Genomic DNA, 21120 nt, shown 5'->3' with positions numbered 1-21120 from the left:
AGTTTTCTTGCCTAGTGAAGTGCTCCCTAGCAATGTGAGGGGGAGGGAAGGAGGTCACTCTGACAAAACGAAATTTCTTTTTCTTAATCCTGTTTCTTTTGATCTTCAAAGGTAGTAATGCTCAGTTTGGAATCCACTCATCTGTGCACTTCATAATGCTCCTCCTGAGTTGTTTAAGAAGCACGTTCTGTTATTTATTTTCAGATTTTTAAGTGACTAGTGTCAAAGAGATATACATAAGAATCTTCCATCCTAACCCAGCACTTCAGGAAAATGGTTGAACCTGTAGGCAACCAGTATGTTGTGGCCAGACCGGTATACTCGGAGAACTCATTTGGCGAAGAACATAAGAAAGTGCACAGATACCATAAAACCTTTTTGGATCATCTGAGGGTATGTTTTAGGTAAGAAACATTTTTTCTAAATATTGATGTTAGAAATAGATCACCTGAGCTACCTCCTAACTCTCAAATATTCTGAACTACATCCTTACAATCTTCCTTCCAGCTAGTCTCATAAAGACTTTCACCCAGCTTTTGCTGTTGGTTTCTTCAGCGTCCACCTCTGCCATTCTGAAGAAAACAAACATTAACTCTCAACACTGAGGGACAAATCCATCCCTTAACTCCATTCAGTTCAGTTCATCACTGAGGTAACTCCATCTATTCAACTCAGATGACCCCTAATGTAACTCCTGTCAATGGAGTCCCACCACGGAGGAATGTGCCACCCTTTTGCCTAAAAATATTCCTGAAACAGTGGGGCTATGGCCCAGGCAGATTGTTCCACGTTGGATACCGCTGACAGGCTGAAATCTAAATTCTTATCCTTTAGTTTCAGATATCAAGATTAGTTTTCACTATTGACTGACTCAAAAATGTTAGCTGACTGAACTGTGGCTTGTCACATATTTTCAGATGTTCCCCACAAAAGGCCAAGAATATTGCCACTGGTTTGTTACCTATAACTTCCTGGCTGCCAGCATATCGCATCAAGGAATGGCTCCTGAGTGACTTTGTCTCTGGGATCAGCACAGGGCTGGTGGCTGTCCTGCAAGGTAATCTTTAGGAAACGCTTTTGCTTTGTTTTTGTTTTTTCTAAGATCAAAATACCATGTAAGTCCATGTGGAGAGATCCTGTAGACTTCCACCTCTAATATGTGCTTAACATTCCCTATGTTTTCTATCATTACAGGTCTAGCATTTGCTTTACTGGTGAATGTTCGCCCAGGGTACGGACTCTATGCAGCATTTTTCCCGGTCATTGGCTATTTTCTCTTTGGCACTTCCAGACATATCTCTGTTGGTAAGTTAAGTCATACTGCACATTATTTACTCTGCTCTCTTTCATGGCTTATGTTTTATTAACTCCATGCGGAAAATAAATAAAGAAATTAAAATCCTCAGACGTAACTTGTTACACACTGTTCCATTTCAGAAAGCTTTGTAACTTTTTTCAAATGTGAAATAAAATTGTGGTTGATGGAAACTTATATTTTGTCCATCCAGCTTTACTGCATTATTTTGTGTCAATTAGGTCCGTTCCCTCTTCTGAGCATAATGGTGGGAGAAGTAGTTACGAAGTTAGTCGATGAGGAGAGTGTTGGAAACAGCACTTTAACTTCTACGGCACTAGATGACGAGAAGATACAGGTGGCAGCAACTGTAACACTCCTTGCTGGAATTTTGCAGGTTGGTATCTCATAATGATATCTGTTTCTACCTATCTATCTATCCTTCCTCCGTGCTGCCAGCCCCAAGGGACTATAAATTAAACCATCACCACCATCATCCTCCCGACTGGGTGAATCTGTCCCATTGACCAGGAGCCATCTGGGTGAGCTATTTGGAAGCTTCTATGGATATTGATGTGCAGGCTATTGACAAGGGCATTAAGGATGGCCCTACCTTTCATATGCTGCTACATTTCTGTTAAAAACAATTATTGTGCCTGGGCCCGATCCCACAGGCTATCCACGCACAGATTCTCCCACTTATTGCAAAATCATTAACCAGATTTTTCCTAGGGGGGCGCTGATACATCTCCATAGGTCTGAGAACCGAATGGGATGATGATATTGGTGAGGTAAACGGTCATATTGAAGGAAGCTCTATATTACAGTTATACAGTATATGGATGAAGTCAGAGAGGAAGACAAATATATTTTGTTCTGGAAATAATACTATAGAACATATTCCTGTGTAGTGAATGCATATATGTGTTTCCACATCATGAAAGATTTATAATGTGTAAAAAATATGGATACACTGAAACTCTTAACAGCAGAGACATTTAGGATATGTCTACAGAACAAAGGAAACCCACAGGACTGACCCATGCCCACTGACTTGGTGTGAGGTGGGCGGGTCCCACAGCTGGGGCTGCAGCCTGAGCCCAGAATTCTACAAAGTGATGAAACAGCCCCGCAAGCCCAAATCCGCTGTCTCAGGCCAGCCGCAGGCTTTTCTTTGCTGGGTAGTTATGCCCTTACTTTGGATCAAAAGTATAACTCAGAGGTTTAGGAATTCGGTAGCAATGACTGTTGTTACTTATGCTTCCAGTGTTGCCCACTGTCATGCAAGTCTCACAATATTTGGGTGTTTCTTAAAGCCCCAGCTCTTGGAGTCATGAGATTAGGTGACAATCTCAGCTTTCATTTAAAAAAAAAAGTAAATTCCTAATCCTCTTGGTTGCAGAGAAAAGCTTCAAAACATGAAGCAAGTGAACCCTAAATGCTCAGAATCCAGAATGCAAAATTTAAAAAAAATGTATTTTAAAAAAATCTCACGATTCATAAACCAATCTCAATCTTGATTTTTGAATGTTTGGGGTCAGCAATATTGTGCTTCTCTAACTACATCTAACAAATGATTGGTTGTTTTGTGTTACAGTTGCTTTTGGGAGCACTACAGGTTGGATTCGTAATTATTTATCTATCTCATTCATTAATCAGTGGTTTCACTACTGGTGCAGCTATTCAGGTTGTGGTGTCTCAGCTGAAATTCATATTCCAGCTACCAGTTACTGGATGTAAGGAACCATTTGCAATTTTCTGTGTAAGTATTCCTCCGTTACTAACAACATGATGTAATACTGACAGACCCTTGTCATCACCAGACGGGATTGAACCTAGGACCTCTGGAGCTAAATGCATGAGCCTCTACTGCATGAGCTAAAAGCTGCTTGGCCTTTAGCTAGGGCTGTAAAGCAATGTCATTAATCTGTCTCTAAGTGGTCTCAGTACCACTAGATGAGACAGAGCCCTACACCCAAGAGGTGTGTGGGTTACATAGATAAGTAGAGTACATCAGACTCTATCTCACCAAGTAGTTATACCAACCGAACCTTCAGAGTAAAAAAGAAAAGAAGCAATTTGCAAAAAGATGTATTATTCTCACAAAATAATGATATTTAGATATTGTACCATCTCACCCCTAGATATGAGACCCGGAAGTCAGGTTTAAGGGTCATTGTGGAGAAGTTAGCATTGCTGTTGTCTATCTGTGGATAAATATCATTCTTTACTCGCCAGGAGTCTCAGTCCAAACCATTCCACCAAAACTAAATTCTGACTAAAATAATAATTAAAGAATTATAAATATTTTCTTTTTTTTTTAAAGGTGATGCCCACTCCATCAAGCCAAGGCAGCCTATTTCAAAGCACTCTCTTTCTTTTTAATTCTGCAGACTCTGGGAAAGATTGGTGGGCAGATCACGAACACAAACATTGCAGATCTTGTCACAGCACTCATTATCTTGGTCATTGTGTTTGTGGTGAAAGAAATTAATGAGCGATACAAAACCAAACTACCAGTGCCCATCCCAATTGAACTCTTTGTGGTAAGGATTATTCCACTTCCTTATTTCAAGTGTATATTGACAATAGTGTCACCCAAAGCAGGGTTTTAAGCCTGTTTCTATGTACTATAGTCTTCTTCTCAACTACTGTCTCCTCTCTGTCTTTGACAAAAACCACTGTGGGTTTTATATATCCTGACAGAGCATTATGTGCTTTACATTTCTTTCACTGTTTTATCATTTAACATATCTTTAGAGAGAAAAGTATTATTTGTGAAATGCTTTATGCCTGATTTATCTGTAAAATCAGACACTCCCCTTAAAACCAAGCACTACAGCATTCTACTGGAGCTCTACCGCAGAGCAGTATTTCTCAATGGTGGGTCGCGACTGGCAGGGGGTCACAAGGCTTGAAAATGTTATTACAATCTAAAGCAAAATCAATAAATCAGATTTCCAGAATAACTTTGGGGTGGCCAAAACTTAAGTGTTTTTGAGATCAAACTATTTATAACCCTTTGATCTATTACATGCAGTACCTCAGCCTCTCTCATGTCCATGCAGTTCACCCTCTACCACTGTCTCACTCCCCCTCTCCTATATTCTTCAAGGTCCATTATTCTCTGTCAGCTTCTTAAAACACACACACAAATAAAGTATATAGCCCGTATCATGGCTACAGTGTTTACTCTTGCTTTCATAGTAAATGTAATGAGGTCACAAAACGTTGAATAAGGGGTCCCCAATCAGAAAGGGTTGAGACACACTGCTGTTGTACTGTAGACTATCGTAGTACTTTTTTTTAACTTAAGGAGAGCAGAAAATGTCCATTTTGTAGGGATGTATTCCACCACTAATGAGAACGTTTGCTGGAATCTCAGGATGGGTTACGAACACAGACACACCTATAACACCTAAAATTTACCTCTGAATCAGGGGCATAGCCCTGGGTGGGCCTGAGTGGACCATGGCCAGGGCCGGCTCCAGACCCCAGTGCGCCAAGCGCGCGCTTCGGGCGGCGTCCCGCGGGAGGGCGGCAGGCGGCTCCGGTGGACCTCCCGCAGGCGTGCCTGTGGAGGGTCCGCTGGTCCCGCGGCTGCAGTGGACCTCCCGCAGACGTGCCTGCAGAGGGTCCGCTGGAGCATCCGCAGGCATGCCTGCGGGAGGTCCACGGGAGCCGCGGGACCAGCGGACCCTCCGCAGGCACGTTTGCGGGAACCGCGGGACCGGCGACCGCCAGAGCGCCCCCTCGCGGCGTGCCGCCGTGCTTGGGGCAGCGGAAATCCTAGAGCCGCCCCTGACCATGGCCCACCCAGTTAGCATCCAGACCCACCCCCAACCCCGGCTCTGGTCTGGCCCCAGCGCTAGCCCTTCCCAGACCTGGAGGATGCCACACACTGGGTGCCCCTGGCCCAACTGGAAGGGGAGGGACAGCAGTGGAGCACCAGATGAGGAAGGTGGGCAGAGTGGGGCACTGGGACAGAGATGGGTGCTGGGAGCTGTGTGCGCCGGAGAGCAGAGTCTCCTCCTGGAGTTGGGTGCACGCAGAGGGTCCCAAGGAACCCCTGGCCAGAGTGTCTATCGCCCCCCCAAGGCCAGCTGGAGAGATAGAGGGAAGCCAGGCCCCCCCAATTCCTCCTGCTTCCCTAATCCCTCCTACCCCCTCCTCCACCCCCTGTCATTGCTCACCCACCCAAAGTCGAGGCCCACCCAAATGTCCCATGCTGGCTATGCCTCGGCTCTGAATAGCAGGAAAATGTCTAGTTTTGGAGGCCTACTCTACCACTAGTAAGGACATCAGAAAGCACATCAAAGAGGCAATGTTTGCTAGGAAGAAGCGAAAGGATGGTTTGAAATAGTGACTTTTTTGTGGTCTTATTTGCAAATTCTTAATGTAGGTAATTTTGCTACCTTACAGACAGTCGTAGCAACAGGTATATCCTATGCCTGTAATTTCAAAGAGAAGTTTCAAGTTGATGTCATTGGACAACTAGAAAAAGGGTAAGCGTATAATTCTGAAACTTTCCAGTGAAGCACAATATGCTTTCTAAACAAGTTCTTAGAAACAGAATTCACCCATCTCTGCCTTCTAATTAAATACGCTGCATTAATAAAACTTACTTCTGCCAAGCAGTTAAGTAAACTTTTTGCATTCAACAACATCACAGCTTTCAACAGACTAATTTTCAGTAGATAAGAGCTATTCGGTAATGAAAAGCATTTTTTTCCCAAGAAACTGAGAATTCATTCATTCCTTGTTGTGTGAAATGACCAGTTGAATACTAGGAGAAGGGGTATCAGAATTACCGGCCTAACTGCTTTTCTGCCCCATCCTGGTCTTTGAGCACACCCCGACTCAGGTCTCAGGCCATCAGCTATCTCAGAGTGGAATCGTGCAATTCTGGTACTCGGACCAGTCCTTGAGCTGCAGTCCCCTATGGATCAACCATGATTATCTCAATGGGCCTGATCTGTCTTCAGTGCCTGTGGTTCTGTTCCTTCCAGCCAGGGCCGGCGCTTCCATTAGGCGACCTTAGGCGGTCGCCTAGGGTGCCAGGATTCAGGGGGCAGCATTTTGTGCGCTCCCCACGGGGCGTGCGGAAGCTTCCGGTTCTGCTCCCGTCACGCCGCCGAAGAAGAACCTTCTGCCAACGTGCCGCGGAAAATAGCGGCCGGCAATTGAGCAGCTCAATGACTGCCACTGTCGCCTGCGGCATTTCGGCGGAGGGTCCTTCTTCGGCGACGCGACGGGACTGGAAGCAGAAGCTCCCGCGCGCCCCGTGGGGAGCCCACAAAATGCCGCCCCCCGAATTCTACCTAGGGCGCCAGAAACCCTGGCGCCGCTCCTGCTTCCAGCAGCAGTAACAGTGGTATCCAGTAGCCAAATAGTCTGCTTAAAGCAAGCCTATCCCCCTCAATAGTTCCTGACAGTTGAGCTGCCTCAAAGAAAGCTTGTTACCTATTTATAACCCTTGGATTTATTAGTTTTCAGCCTGGCAAAACAGTCTAGAAGTAGCCCATTGTCTTGTAGTTATCTAATGTGTTTCTTGAGAGGTTGCCTAGCTGTAATTATTGTGTTGCTCTCCTGCTTGATTTTCCCACAGCCTCTTATTAAACTAGAACAATACATTCATGTAAAAAAGTCTTATAACTCAATAGATAATGACTTCACCCCACTGACCAGTTCACATACAGCATTCATTACATTATTACGACTCAGTTTGCTTAGATTACTATAACATCTCTAAATCCCCCATGATGAGTAGGGCATAAATACCTACATTTAGAATATAAGCACAGTAGTGTGTAACAAGAAAGAAACATAGCATGATAATACACTTCTGCAACACAAATGTTACTGACTGCCCAGACAGGGAAGTGCTCACAGTCACTGGTACTTCCATGGATGAAGCCAGCAGAGGAACATCACTTGTGCGCAACAGGTTCTGACCCTAGATTTCAGACTGATCAATTTAAGGGCACTGAAAATCTAACTCACTGAAGAATGTCTTTTTATTGCCCTTGGACTGCAAAAGCTTCAGCCCAAAAAGCCAGGGAGCAGGAAATAAGGAAAAGAGCTAAACTTGGTGATTGACCTTCCTTAGCAAATATTTATTTAACTATCTAAAGAACCAGAACAAATCACAGCAGTTTTTTTCCTATAGAGCAAAATCCACTCCAGTGCAGAGCACCTGTGCAAGGCCTCAGCAACAAGTCAGCCCTTGACTTAGGAAGGGCCTTATGTGTATCTTACAAATAATAATGCTTATCGCAGGTGCTTGACACCTTACAGGATTTGACTTCCAGTAAAGAGAGCCTGGTAATTGAATTGCAAACTGAGCTGATTGCAGAGTAGTAGGGAATGGACTCAATCTGAAAAGTCCCTGTCCTGATCCAAACATCCCTGAAGTTCATTGGTGTTTAGAGCCAAGATTATGTTTTGGTCTCACCTCTACAGAAAAGTGTACAGTTAAAACAGCACAATAGATGGACTGTCACCAAGCTCACTGAATGCTTTGCTTGTCATACTGTTTTCTTAAGCACCCCATTAAGGCACAGTTCTCTCTTTTGGGTTCTCTTACAGATTTAAGCCTCCTGTTCAACTTGATATGAGGGTTTTCCAAAGCTGTGTGGGTGAGGCTTTTTCCATAGCGATTGTTGGATTTGCAATAGCTTTTTCAGTCGCTAAAGTATATTCCATCAAGTATGATTACCCCATAAATGGTAACCAGGTAAACAAGAAACATTTAAATCGATATGACCATAATACATTGCAAATGAACATAGCTTTAGAAATGCTTTGGCTTATGAACTATTTTTTCAGAACTATTTCTTAAAAAAACCCTCATGTTCATTATTCTATTAGGAATTAATTGCTTTTGGCCTGAGTAACATATTTTGTGGAGCATTCAGCGGATTTGCCGCAAGTACATCGCTGTCAAGATCAGGTGTGCAGGAAAGCACAGGCGGCAAAACACAGGTATTGCAAATACAAGATGTTGACAGAGCTGAATGCCACATGGCACTGGCTGCACAAAGTGCTCTAGGATACAGACTTATGGTGAAATCCTTTTCTTCAACAGGTTGCTGGTCTTCTCTCTGCTGTCATTGTCATGATTGTCATCCTGGCCATTGGATTTCTCCTGGAATCATTACAGAAGGTATTCTCTACTTTTGCATAGGATGTATCCCTACTCATCAAGGACCTGACACTGCTCCAGCTAGAGTCAGTAGGAGTTTTGCTATTGACTTCAGGGAGAGCAGGACAGGATTATGTCAGGGCCTGATTGTTTTCCCCAGCTCAATACACAGAGGGGACTTTCCCAGTGAGACTTTGTCCCTGCCTGCATGAATGGATGGGAAGGGTCAGCTGCTCCTTCCCTGAACCCCACATGTATGGGGAGGAAGTGATCTATAGTCAATAGAGTTTAATAGAAATGGTAACACTTCTAGACGTGTTTTGAGCCTTCTGATAATTACATAGGGAATTATGTCAATGATATAGAAATTTATCTGTGCAACTGACAAAAGAATGTTTCAACACAAATTTTCACATGGGGCTACCCCACACTCCCCTGGCAGTAGTGGCTCCTGTCCCACAGGGCTGGACCAGGCTCCCTGTTCCATATGTTGTGACAAAGCACACAGGATCAACATGGAGCCGTGACCCTGTATGCAATGTCATAACGCCATTCAGTCCAGCTTGGCCCAGCCAGCTCTCCGTCATGACGGAGGAGTGGCTGGGCCAAACCTGAATGGCACTGTAACCTTGTGTGCCAGGTCACAATACCCACAGTGGGGACCCAGGTCCAGTCCTGCAGGACAGGAGTCACCACTGCTGGGTGAGTACAAGGTGGGCTCACTCTCTATCTTCCAGCCCACCCCCAGGGCCTCCCCTATGCACCAGGCCAGAATGGAGAGTGCTGCTGTGTGTGGTCAGTGCCACCAATGACCCATCACTGCCCTGCTCACAAAGATCGGCACCTCCACTGGTGTGGCCCCACCTTCTTCTACACGGGCCAGTGCAGCAGGCCAGCCACAAATAGAAGCACATGCTCCACTATCTTAAAGGGATGTGCAGAAGGCATCTGCACCACACCTAATACAGTGCTCTAGCTTAATGGCACATCCTGGCCCATAGCATCAATGTAGCAGGAAGGACTCGTTATCCTCTGGCCCATGCTCTGGGTGTCTGTTACTAGAATCTTGTAATTATAACATTTGGCATTTGCTCTGTTTTGTGTTTTTAACAGTCAGTCCTTGCAGCTTTGGCTCTCGGCAATTTAAAGGGGATGCTTATGCAGTTCAGAGAAATAGGTATTTTATGGAAAAAGGACAAATATGACTGTGTAAGTAGCAGCCAATTTATATTTAAGAATAAAATCCAATTGCACAGGCATTTATTTTGCAAATTCTCTTAAAGATTCAGTTTATTTTGAATAGCTTGCCCTGCTTTCCTGCACTGAACATATTTCTGACCTGCATTTTTATACAAGATTTTTTTAAAATGTTTTTTCACTCAGTCTCCTCTCTTTTAGCTCAGTTCTCTCTCTTTAATCTTCACATTCACCCATTTCATCAGTCTTCTTCATTAAACAAAATCCCACCATTCAAAATCAATTATATAAAGAAGTGACAGAAAAAATGGTAAATATTTGGCCCGTTGGCTACACATTTACGGACCTATTTTCACTTCAATACATGTATGTAGCTCCTATTACTGCCAATGAGAGCTATGTAAATGAATCATTGCTTACAGTGTAGCTTGGCAATTACTGCTAATGATAAAGCCATAGAAATGACTGAAAGGCAGCATTGCCAGTAGACAAGGCACACCTCTAACAATCAGAAGATCTGGGTTTGGTGCCCAACAGTGCCACTCACTTTTTGTGTTACTTAACTACTGTGGGCCTCAGTGTTTTCCAGCTCAAAAATGAGGATGTGGATCTTTACCCCCCATGATGAAATACTTTGAGGCCTGTGATAAAAAAATGCAAAGTGTTGTTATAATTATTATTTAAATACTTCCAGTTTTCAATTTAATACATTCACAGTAGCTAAACTTTCCTGTCTCGACACGAGATTATATTCACAAATATTACCTTTCCCGATATCATGATTTACATTCTACCTTGTCCTTTTGCCAGATATTTTTGAGCGCATTCAACTAGTTTTGTGTACAACATCATGCTTTTTTAATACATCAGCACGTCTAATCTATTATACAGAATCCAGCTTCAAAAAGACTTTCCAGCATTAACTAACTAAGTTATCCTTTCAGCACACCCATGAGATTGGTAAATCTCACTCTCTCAGTTCTGTTAACTAAGAAAGATTTTTACCCAAGAGCATAGGCACAGTCCAGATCAGACCCGGAGTTTCTGGATTTATACTCGTGCTTCCTAGTGTAATTTAACATCTAAAACTGTGTCTGTTTTTTACAGATGATCTGGGTTGTGACGTTCCTATGTACTGTAATACTGGGGCTTGCTATTGGACTAGGAGTCTCAATAGGATTTGAACTCCTGACCATAGTGTTCCGCACACAGTTGTAAGTAAATGTGGAATATAACGTAAACCCTATCAAGACTGCATGTTGAAAATAAACTCATTTAAGACATAAAGGACCAAATTTTCCAGGCTTCAGTGTGGCCTGCAACTTTGCACTCAAAATTAATTCTGGATACTAAATATTATAAGTCAACGGGAAGCAATGAGAATGTTGTGTTCTGCTCCTTGTTAATAAGAAAAGGCATGTGAATCACACTTTAATGAGACTATATAATCTAGATAATAGTAATTATACCTAGCTCTTATATAGCTAAGTATTATTCTAATTACTACTCATGTGCGTAACGCTTGCGAGTAAGAGTATGGGGTTCACGGTCTGGCCCATAATAAGCTACAGCGCTTTGTCAATATAGATACTCTTCTCCCATTTGAATTTACTTTTCACAGTTAATTTTCTTTCTTAGAGTGAAAGGCTCTTAGACTGATTCCATGGCTAGTACAATTATCATAATGCTGAGATCATTTTACTTTATCAGCCACTAAGGCAGTACAGCTTTCCAACAGCAAGATAAGACTTTTAAGACAACAGCAATTGTTCATTCCATTATGTTCCAGCATGGTGTATAAATAACTTGATTTGTATTTGTTTGCAGTCCAAAGTTCACGCTTTTGGCTAATATTGGAAGAAGCAACATCTACAAAAACAGAAAGGATTATGTAGATGTAAGAGCCTGTATATTATTTACATCATCTGTTGCATGCATTTCTGTGCAATAGGCACTTGTAAGTAATGCCCTCACTTTGTTGTGTAGATATATGAGCCAGAGGGAGTGAAGATTTTCAGCTGCCCGGTCCCGATCTTCTTTGCTAATATTGACTTCTTTCAGGACAAACTTATCACCGCTGTAAGTTTTTTCTTGGCAATCACTTTAAATTAATTACTTTGAGTTCAAATGAATGAATTACATAATTAATTAAAGATAAATAAAACTTAATAATAATAAACAATAATAATTAACTTGCATGTTCAGCATGTTTGTGATTTAATTAGCCTCGAACTGAGCCCAAAAAGAGTAGAAACACACAACTGCAATTACCATTATTATTAATTACCTCTATAGACAAAAATGTTTAGGCTAGTTTCCATTCTAAACTCTGGTTGGCATCCTGGTCTTCAGCGTTCATTTCAATACTGACTGTGTGTGTATGTGTGTGTGTGTGTGTGTGTGTAAGAAAATGGCAGCCTATCTTACAGTTGTGCTGAATTTCTACTGTAATTATATATTTTCTTAAAAGTCCCTCTGAAAAAAAAGACCACAAACACACAAGAGGATACTATTATTATTACTATTCAAATTGCAGTAGAACCAAAACATTCTAGGCTCGCCCCAGGTACAGAGTAAGACACAGTTTTCCCCGCAAAGATCTTACAGTCTAAAAAGACAGGCAGAAGAAGGGGGCAAGTGACAGCACACGAGCTAAGTGATAAGGGATGATAGGCCACATCTTACTGATTGCCTGTTTGGTGGCTGGTGCGTTGTTTAAAAACAATAGACATCCCCCTTTCATTATTCAGCATTACTGTTTAGCCCTCCGCAGCAACCCAGTTTCCTTCTCGCTCTCACTTGGCACTCCCAACAATCAGCCTCTTCCCTCTACATTGAGAGAAGTATTCCATGAGGACAGGGTAATTTATTTATTATTATTAATGAGTAGTTCAGTCCTAAAATAAATAGTTGACAAACTGAGTGGACAATTTAGCCTTGCAGAGAGAATAATTCCCTGAACAAGCTCAGGGTCAGTGACGCCATTATCAATGACGTAATCCCAGTCCTGTGAGAATACTGGAGATACTGAAGCCCAAGGCCTGCTCACCCTGAACATGGAATCATAGAAATGTAGAGGTGGCTTTCATGGGCTAGAACCCACTTCATCAGATGCATGGAGTGAAAAATACAGTAGGCAGGTTTAAATATACAGCACATGAAAAGATGGAGTTGCCTTACCAAATTGGGGGCCAGTGCTAACGAGGCCAATTCAATCAGGGGGGATGTGGCCCATTCCCAACACTAATCTCAGTTGCACCATGTTAATCCATTTTTAAAAACGGAACCACTGTGTCCAAAAGAATAACTTCAGATTTACCCCAGTGTAAGTGAGATGGGAATCTGGTTCAGAGATTCATATCATTTGCTTAAACGCAACAAACTATCTTTCTCAAGACAGTTCTGTACTTGATTTTAATTCACAATAGTGAATTCATCTAAGGTTTGTTTGGAGTTTTTTTGTTTTTTAACTTGGTCACTCTCTAATTTACTAGTACTAATCACTTTTTAGAATATCAAGTTCTCTCTCAGATCCAAGGATACTGGGATTTGTTTTTTTGTTTGTATAAAAAGAAACCTGGAATGTTAATCAAGATATTATTTTGCAGGTTGGTTTTAATCCATTGCGGGTGTTGCGCAAACGCAATAAAGCTCTGAGGAAAATCAGAAAGATGCTGAAGAAAGGAGAGCTGCAAATGACACCTGTAAGTGTTATATTATGTAGCTTATTATCTAGCAGAGATGAAAGATATACATTAGGGGAAAGTTTTTCAAAGGCACATGGGAGACTAAGGGCATCTTATTTTCATGGACTTTCAGTGGGAGCTGAGGCCCAAATCCTCAAAGGGTGAAATTAGGCACCTAAATAGCTTTGAGGATCTGGGTTTGGATACCTAACTGCCCATTGTGCCTTTGAAACTCTCTCCCATGTCAATATAATGTAAGGCTGCAGCCTTAATGTTAGGCAAAGTTCTCGTGTCTTCAGAACGAGCTTTGTTTGTCCTCAGACTGTAGAACCAGATCCCAAAGAGAAAAGGTTTTGACCTATAGTTAATGTTGGCTCACAGCTGGTACTTGGTTTTCTCTGAGGAAAAACCCTTCACACTTTCTATGGGCCAAAGCCCACTGGTCAGAGGAGTCTTACCATTCGGTGGGCTATGGAGCATGTGCTAAATCCTTGATTAACTGGAACAAAATAGAAATTTCAAAATGGCTCCTAACTACAGGGAGGTAGAATTCCTTCCAGTGTGAAGCACGAATAGTGAATGATGATGCATTCAATCAGTGCTTCAGCTCTCCAGTGCCTGAGTCTACTATTCAAGTGTACACATCAATGTGTACTCTTATCGCTGGACAACACCTGAGGCTGCAATGTTTACTGTGGCCATTTTTTCTCTTTAATACAGAAATCCTTTATTTGCACTGTTAATGGTCTGAATGAGTCTGATGAAGAACTGGACAACAATACAATAGAGGAGCTGGATCAGCCCACTAACACGGCAGACTTACCATTTCAAATTGACTGGAATGCAGAACTTCCTCCCAACATCATCGTGCCCAGAATTGACGTCCACAGCCTAATTCTTGATTTCACAGCAGTATCATTTTTTGATGTTTCTGCCTTGAGAGTCCTCAAAGCGGTAAATTACCTTTCACGAAACAACTAGCCAGGGCTTACAAGTAGAAAAAATGTAAATGTATTATGTTTCTTAAAGGTACACCTGTATGTGCATAGGAGATCAGTAATAGATTGCATAAAGACTCAATGGTTGGAGCTAGTTGGAAATTTTCCATCAAAAAGATTTTTCCACTGAACATTGGGTTTGCAACTATCTGAAATTTTTCACAAAAAGTGTCTGGTTTCCATAGAAAATGTTGAGTTTTCATCAAAAACTCATCAATGTTCATTTTTTTGACAAAAAGTTTAAATTTTCCATGGAAAACTTTGATGAAAACTATTTTTTTTCCATTTTCATCTAAATTTTCCAGTCAGTTATATCAATGGCTATACACTCCTTTCTTGAACGGATAACAGTTCTGGAAGTTTTACAGCAATAAGGTATGAATCATGGTCTCAGGTTTTAAACATAGGGTGGGGAATCAGAACACCTAGGTTCTGTTCCTGTTTTTGCCATCAACTTCCACAGTTGCCTTGGACAAGTCACTTTGGCACCTATATAGTAGCCTTATTTTCATGTGAACTGAGCACCCACAGCTTCCATTAACTTGAGTAGGAATTGCAGTTCTGTTTGAAAATTCTGTCCTTTAACTCTTGAAATCTCAGTTTCTTCTTCTATAAAACAGGAGCAATGATGCTTTATCACACTGGGGCATTGTCTTTCAATCAAAGATTTTCATTTTCAGCTCTTAATATTATTTAATACTGATCCTTTTCTTAAAATATATTATAAACTTTTTAAATTTATCTAACAAAAGAAGGTTGGCTTCAAAAGTCCAGCATCAATCTAAAGAACCTATTCTGCACTCATTAAAGTTAATGAAAATTTTGTCACTAACTCAAATGGCAGCCTAAATCCATTTATTTGTGCTCAAAATACAAATGCTATCTTACAACTGTACTGTACGCCTGCTGTAGACAATCACTGTCGTTGCTGTTGAGTTCATGGCAAAAGAGTTAGTCTCTAAGCAATGCCTGCTTTCTGTTTAACAGACTTTAAAAGACTTCATCCGGGTTGATGTGGATGTGTATATTGTGGGAGCACAAGGTAAGTTCTTCCATTTCTGTTAATCTTGGTTTTAAGCAACCAATTGCTCATTGATGTGTATAGTTATGCCTCTTCTATCAACACACTGCTTTCCTCACACAATTAGAAGGGGCAAACCAAATTTTTATATTAAAAGAAACTTTAAAAGCATCTAGTCAGACTCAAATTAGAAGAGTCTTGCAGGAATCAGCAGTACTGATTTTAATTGATTAAAACCAACAAGCCAAACTAAACAGACTTGAAATGAGATAAAGCTTTTACTGGCTAAAGTCAGCCTTTCATGCAACTGTGACCAAAGGTGGATAAGAGGAAATGGGACCCAGATGAGTAAAAATATCTGCACCCACCCTAAATACACGTGGGTCCATTTTTCCCCTCTCAGGGTTTGGTACTCTCATGGTTTCCTCCATCTTAGATCTCCCCATCTTTCCATTTCCCTCATCCCACCAGAGTGAGATTCAGTCCACTTGTGAATATTCAGACTTAGAGGGATAAAAAATATCATCTCTGTCTATGCTCTCTCTGCCTTCCCCCCCTGAATGCTAGTGTGTGCCCAGTCCTGGGACAGCAAAGGGAGCCTGCATAAACACGTGCTGTATGGGTAGCTGAGGAACTCAAACTAAGAGTGAAGCTTCAGGAACCCACACAGACTAACCATGTCCCAATATTGCAGGCCATAGGGGACACTGGCTATGCAGAATTACAGCCATATGGAGCCAGACTGTACATGGACACACTGTCCATGCTCCAACCACAGTGTGCTGTGGAGACCTGCCATGAAGGTCTCATGCATGATGCAGAGGATACATAGAGCCCGTAAGTGGGGTTTCTCCAACCCGCTCTCCCCCACACACACACTGCTTGTAAACTTTTTGGCCCTTACAAGTTAGCATAAGGCACCACAGGATGGGGCCTAAATAAGGAGACAAAACACCAAGGGCCAGTTCTCCTCTCCTGTGCACCTTGTATTATCACTTCTGTGCAAAGTGCACAAAAGATGGATGTGAAATGCTACCAGCTGAGAATGTACTGTCTGGTGCTCACTGAGCACAGCGAATGCCTCAGGGGCAAGGCAGTGGAGAATCAGGCCTTGCAGCAGCCAGGGGCAACTCTAGCTTTTTTGCCGCCCCAAGCACGGCAGCTTTCCTGCAGGAGGTCCCCGGTCCCATGGATTTGGTGGCACACCTGCGAGAGGTCCGCCGGTCCCACAGCTTCAGCGTACCCACCGCAAATTGCCGCCGAAGCCGCAGGACAGGTGGACCTCCCGCAGGCATGCTGCTGAAGGCTGCCTGACTGCTGCCCTCACGGTGACCGGCAGGGCGCCCCCCGCGGCTTGCCGCCCCAGGCACGTGCTTGGAGCGCTGGTGCCTGGAGCCACCGCTGGTGGCAGCTAAACTAATCCACTTAGATAAAAAATGTTGTGTGCTCATTCAAAGGATATGCTGAGGATTCATTTTTGTCTTAATGACTGCAGGCCTGTCAGTCACTGGTTTGTGGTTTGATTCTGTTTCTCTGCAGATGGCTTCCTGGACAAGCTGGAAAGATGTGCATTTTTTGATGAGGAGATTAAGACCTCCATGTTTTTCCTCAGCATTCATGATGCTGTTTTACACATATTGGTAAAAAAGAACGGAGACTGCTCACCAAAGTTCAAACCCATGAAGGTAACCACTGTACTATGTGTTCATTCTTCTCTGGAGTAACACCTTAAATTGCTCACAGTCCAGTTGTTTACATAGTCTCAAGGGGCTGGGTTATCTTCTCCTACCAGGACACCCAACGGAGGATGCAGGAAGCCCAGGAAATTGCATGCAATGGAGTTCCCCTGAAACTATCACCTTGAGGGGACAGGGCTCGGAGGCCTGTAATAAAGGCAGGGGTGTGGCCTTTCACTCTGATGGAGCCATAGTAAAGGGAATTCCCAGGTCCTTGGAAAACCAGCATATCTGCAGTGTTCTGCCATCTCCCCTCCCTGCTGGCAATTTGGCTCCTCCAGGGTTGCAGAGAACCCTAACTCCATGATTGCCCTACCACAGCAATTGCGGGAGGGACTCAGGGGAGGAGATGATGCTTGGATTTGGATTCTCAGGCCCTGTCTACACAAGAGTTGCATTGATTAAATCGGTTTAGAAACTGATGTAATTAAATTGGTGCAAGCCCCATATGAGGCCTCTTTTACATCAGTTTAAAAGTAGCTGATATAAATTTAGCTTCATTCAGTAAGGGTTCATTCAATCAGCTCAAATTAAATCCATATGAGGCACTCTTAAACCAACTGAAGGGTGTTCACACCAATGGTACCAATTTAAATAGCTTCTAAATTGAGTCAGTTAAATTGGTGCAACTTTTGTGTGTTTAGACAAGATCTCATTTCCACTTAGATTTCTGCATGGGATGCTGCAGGGCAAGTAAGGGATGAGGCCATAGAGAGCAGCGTCACCCTCCCATCCCAATCTTACTCCCACAGGGCAGTGGAGCACAGCAAGCTCCAGCAGAGTAGGCTGGAAGGAGGGGCAGGAAGAGTGTCGTAGAGAATGCACTTCCATCACACCAACCCCTGCTCCAGCAGGACTCTGTCCCCTCCAGTGGCACAGATGGAGGGAGCACTATGGCCAAGATTCTCAAGAGTTACATTTTCTGAGTCTTTAGAGCAATATTACCTTTGAAATTAGCTAAAAAGAGAGGGAAATAGAGGGTATTTTCTAACCCTGAGTCCCTCTGTTCACTACAGGAGATGGGAAGCAGTGATTATATTATCAATACAAATGGTGAATTACGCAACCGGGCATACACGGTAAGGCCACCCCTCTCCCTTTCCCCCTGCATGTCGGCAGCAACAGAAAATCACCAGCACTTTCACTTTCTAAACACATTTAGGCTGAAGTCAAGCACTTGTGAAAGGTGCTGTGTCACCAGCTCCCGGGACTCAGAGAGAAGCAAAAGCACAGGCACTGGCCTCACAGTGTTGCGTATTGTGTCCTGTACCCACCTCTAGGGGTCTGAGTGTTGCTCAGACTCCAAGCCCACTCACTCTTCAGGCTCACTGAGCTCCAAGGTGCCAGTTCTGGCTATGTGCTATGGTTTCAGCACTGCCATAGGGACTGAGATGGTCAATTTGCTTCCCATGAGTCACCAACAGAGGACAATAATGTCCAATCACAGACCATCTGGGTCAGACTCAGAAAGTGACCCCTCGGCGTAAAAGGCTCTATCCCCATGAGCTATCGAGTTTGTTTAACTTTGTCACTGATTGGTAGCTGGCACTTTAAGGCAAACCACAGCCATAGTGGGAGGTTTATGACCCAGCCAGGACAAATTATCCATGGCCATCTGGGCTGGCAACAGGTGGACGCACTTCCACATTGGGAGATAGGGAGAGGTCAGCTGATGTGATAAGCACTGCTTATCAATGCTGAATCTGTCCCCCTCCCTCCTCACCACAACACTCCTCCCAAGGGTTCAGAGCCCTTGAATATTCCTACAACCTTGGGGCTGGAGCAGTTCCACTCTTGGAGCCTGTATAGGAAGGGGATGGAGCTCAAACCTGCTGCTACATCTTTGCTGACAGCTACACACACAGAGTCAGCTAAGGACAGGTGATTTCAGGTTGCACCTGCCCTTAAAAATTTTCAGTGACTGAGCCCCAAACAAAGATGTCAGGAGTTGTGCTTAGTGAGCTCCTCCTCTTCTGCACAGTATTATTCTCACTTACCCAAATGCCAGATACAGCTGCTGGATTTGACGGCCAGGGGTCTGACTGTAATTGTGGTTGGAGGGACGGCATCAGGGAAGATAGTCGGTAAAGGAGTGAGAGGGAAATATTCCCAAAATAGTGGGCTGCAGAATTGCCACTAAGGGTAACATGATTGAGATTGGAAATGTTAAACCCTATCTTCCCATGCACGCTTTTAGATTGGAAAATCCTCCTGTATAGCTTAGGGAAAGGTAGATACATAAAAACGTCTTTATCCAGAAGTGATATTTATTTCTTTGTTTCTTTCCACAGATTCCAACAGAAACAAAATTCTAATTCTCCCCAAATTACATCATCTAACAACCAGATTTTCAGCTACAGAAGATGAATGCAGACGTACAGCATACAAAGACAGTTGTAGATATGCTGATACATTGTATAGGGGACTTTATTACATGTGATTATGTTTCAAGTTTTGGAACAAGCTTGTTATACACTACATATATTTTTATATATAGGCTAAAATTATGTAGTTTCTGATTTTATACTTTGTTGACTTTTCTTCCAAAGGAGAAACAGTGGTTTAAGCAATGTTAACACCATTTGTACATGTGTGTATATATATGTGTGTATATTATTCAAAGTTTATAGACAACCAGTATAGTAACAAGAGTATATACTCTGTTCTTATAACTGTTTGAAATATTGTAATGTATATAGTATAGTCTAATAGTTGACTGTCACATTGTATCTTCAACCTGTACATAATTTATTTAAAGTTCTTTTTGGGTCCTATGAGGTATCCTTCTAGACTGAATTATCTTTAAAACTGACCAACCCGATATTTTATTCCACAAATATGTGTAAAGCGATTCACATGGTTATTATGAAATATTTATATAGTGCAGCAAACGTACACAGCAATTTACAAACAGAGAAGATACCTGTAATTGGGTCAAACTGATATAAAATGCACAAAACAAAACACAGGATGAGAGAACATTTATAGTGAATGGTTAAATAATTATTTTAATAGCTCAGTGTGTACACTTATCTGTGTAGACACAAACAAGGTGGCACACTGGTTTACTCTTGTTATCCTAAAGTTTACAGAGGATTGAAAATAGTAAACTGCTGCTGTACTTTGCTAGAGCTACATCCTAGGATTGTGAAAATCCCACTTTATTTGGCTCCATGAGATGCCAAAAATAGCTCCACCCAGCCAGGTGCTAGATAGTCGTCTTACCTATATATAGGCTTGGCAGAATTAGATTTCTATTTTTTTTTTATAATTTCAACAGATAATACTGGTGTTTATTTTAAGCATCTTTTTAGATTTTTATCAAATAAAATTTTCCCAGTTGCACAAAGTTATGGGGTTCAGTCTTTTTTACCTATTTATATTTTTCAGAGTTGAGGGAAATTATGGGGAGACAGACAATTATTTAATGACAGCAGACTTTGGCATTCAAAAAGTTAAACCTTTATAAAACTGTTGAAACACAAATTGTCAGCATCTCATGTCAAAATATACAAAGTAAATCTTGTTACATCAACTCTAAAAAGTTCTTAAGCAGAATTTTTCTTACTTTGCCTATCTGTACATTTCAGTCATCAATGGAAATATTTTTTCTGTGGTTTGTATCTATATGGTGAAATCTACATTTATCAACAAAAATCTAATCCTTCCAAGCCTAATGCTGTTATCTAAGTACAGTTCCATTGCATTACATTAATTGACAGTGAAGCAAAGACTGAGACACACATATCTACTGATAACTACAAAAGCTAGAGCCCAAATACGGGCCAACAGGGAGCACTAGTTGGTTTCTTGATGATAGCTTTTCACTTCCCTGCTAACCTGACATTGTTCTGCACTGTAGCCGTAAGAACATAAGAACAGCCAGACTGGGTCAGATCAATTGTCCATCTAGCCCAGTATCCTGTCTTCTGACAGTGGCCAATCCCAGGTGCTTCAGAGGGAATGAACAGAACAGGCAATGATCAAGTGATCCATCCCCTCTTGTCCACACCCAGCTTCTGGCAGTCAGAGGCTAGAGACTCC

At 42.3% G+C, this 21120-nt stretch overlaps 1 protein-coding gene across 1 annotated transcript; it reads left to right on the top strand.

Annotated features, from left to right (window-relative positions):
• The first annotated feature begins 268 nt into the window (after positions 1-268).
• SLC26A3 (solute carrier family 26 member 3) lies at positions 269-20424 on the top strand. The gene is made up of 20 exons (XM_044979019.1): positions 269-404; positions 918-1057; positions 1195-1305; positions 1537-1691; positions 2892-3056; positions 3688-3840; positions 5717-5799; positions 7883-8030; positions 8165-8278; positions 8382-8459; positions 9552-9647; positions 10743-10849; positions 11463-11532; positions 11622-11714; positions 13244-13339; positions 14042-14275; positions 15307-15361; positions 16880-17025; positions 18093-18155; positions 19368-20424. The coding sequence occupies exons 1-20, from the start codon at positions 274-276 to the stop codon at positions 19389-19391; spliced, it is 2262 nt and encodes a 753-aa protein (XP_044834954.1). The 5' UTR covers positions 269-273; the 3' UTR covers positions 19392-20424.
• The last annotated feature ends 696 nt before the right edge of the window (positions 20425-21120 follow it).

The sequence above is a fragment of the Mauremys mutica genome, chromosome 1 (genome assembly GCF_020497125.1).
Source record: "Mauremys mutica isolate MM-2020 ecotype Southern chromosome 1, ASM2049712v1, whole genome shotgun sequence".
Lineage (NCBI taxonomy): Eukaryota > Metazoa > Chordata > Testudines > Geoemydidae > Mauremys > Mauremys mutica.
Note: the sequence above shows the minus strand (reverse complement) of the source record. Positions and strands in the feature narration are given on the sequence as shown.

Excerpts from the sequence above, each read along its gene's own strand:
- SLC26A3 (XM_044979019.1), top strand. The coding sequence starts at position 274 with ATGGTTGAACCTGTAGGCAACCAGTATGTTGTGGCCAGACCGGTATAC. Across the intron at positions 11,533-11,621 it reads ACAGAAAGGATTATGTAGAT|ATATATGAGCCAGAGGGAGT; the intron begins GTAAGAGCCTGT and ends TTTGTTGTGTAG. Across the intron at positions 11,715-13,243 it reads AGGACAAACTTATCACCGCT|GTTGGTTTTAATCCATTGCG; the intron begins GTAAGTTTTTTC and ends ATTATTTTGCAG.